The following is a 709-nucleotide window of genomic DNA, read 5'->3' on the forward strand; positions in this document are numbered from 1 at the left end:
CAAATTGAGAATCTCATTAGTCAAAAGGTTAAAGCAGCTATTTCTTCTGAAGCTGTTGAAGCCTTGGTCGGAAAAGGTCGTCCATATCCGGCAGAATATGACCAGGAGAAATATCCAAAGGGATACATAGTGCCAAAGTTCAATTTATTTGACGGCACTGCAAATCCTCGCCAACATCTAGCACAATTCAGAGCTACCTGTGGAAATACAGGAGGCAATGATGCTCTATTACTACGCCAATTTGTCAGTAGTTTAACAGGCACAGCCTTTGAATGGTATGCTGAGTTACCCAACGACTCAGTAAGAACATTCGCCGAATTAGAGACGATGTTCATCAAAAGATTTGCCAGTGCAACAAAGAAGGTGACTATCGCTGACCTCGCTCTTGAGAAAAGGAAAAGAGAAGAATCAGTCACCAAGTACATTACCAGGTGGAGAAATCTCAGCATGAAATGCGAGCAACAACTCACTGAAAAACATGCTGTTGAGTTATTACTGGGAAACATAGATGATTATATGGCTCCATATCTGGCGATGGCTACAATCAATACGTTTCAGGAGTTACTTGATCGTGTAGCCAAATTTGAAAGGTTACCCAGGCCTAGAAGTGCTGGTTTCAACTACAACAATAATCCACCAGGGAAAGGAAAGCAAATCAAGATCTATGATCCAAAAAGGGGTGAAGTAAATGCTACATTCCCGTCTTCCT

At 41.7% G+C, this 709-nt stretch overlaps 1 protein-coding gene across 1 annotated transcript; it reads left to right on the forward strand.

Annotated features, from left to right (window-relative positions):
- Nucleotides 1-7: 7 nt before the first annotated feature.
- On the forward strand, nt 8-709 carry LOC114579064 (the record flags this gene model as incomplete). Its single annotated transcript, XM_028692752.1, is given in 1 exon segment — nt 8-709. A coding segment is annotated over 1 exon segment (382 nt), but the record flags the coding sequence as incomplete, so codon positions are not given.

Source organism: Dendrobium catenatum, unplaced genomic scaffold (assembly GCF_001605985.2).
Source record: "Dendrobium catenatum unplaced genomic scaffold, ASM160598v2 original_scaffold_269106, whole genome shotgun sequence".
Lineage (NCBI taxonomy): Eukaryota > Viridiplantae > Streptophyta > Magnoliopsida > Asparagales > Orchidaceae > Dendrobium > Dendrobium catenatum.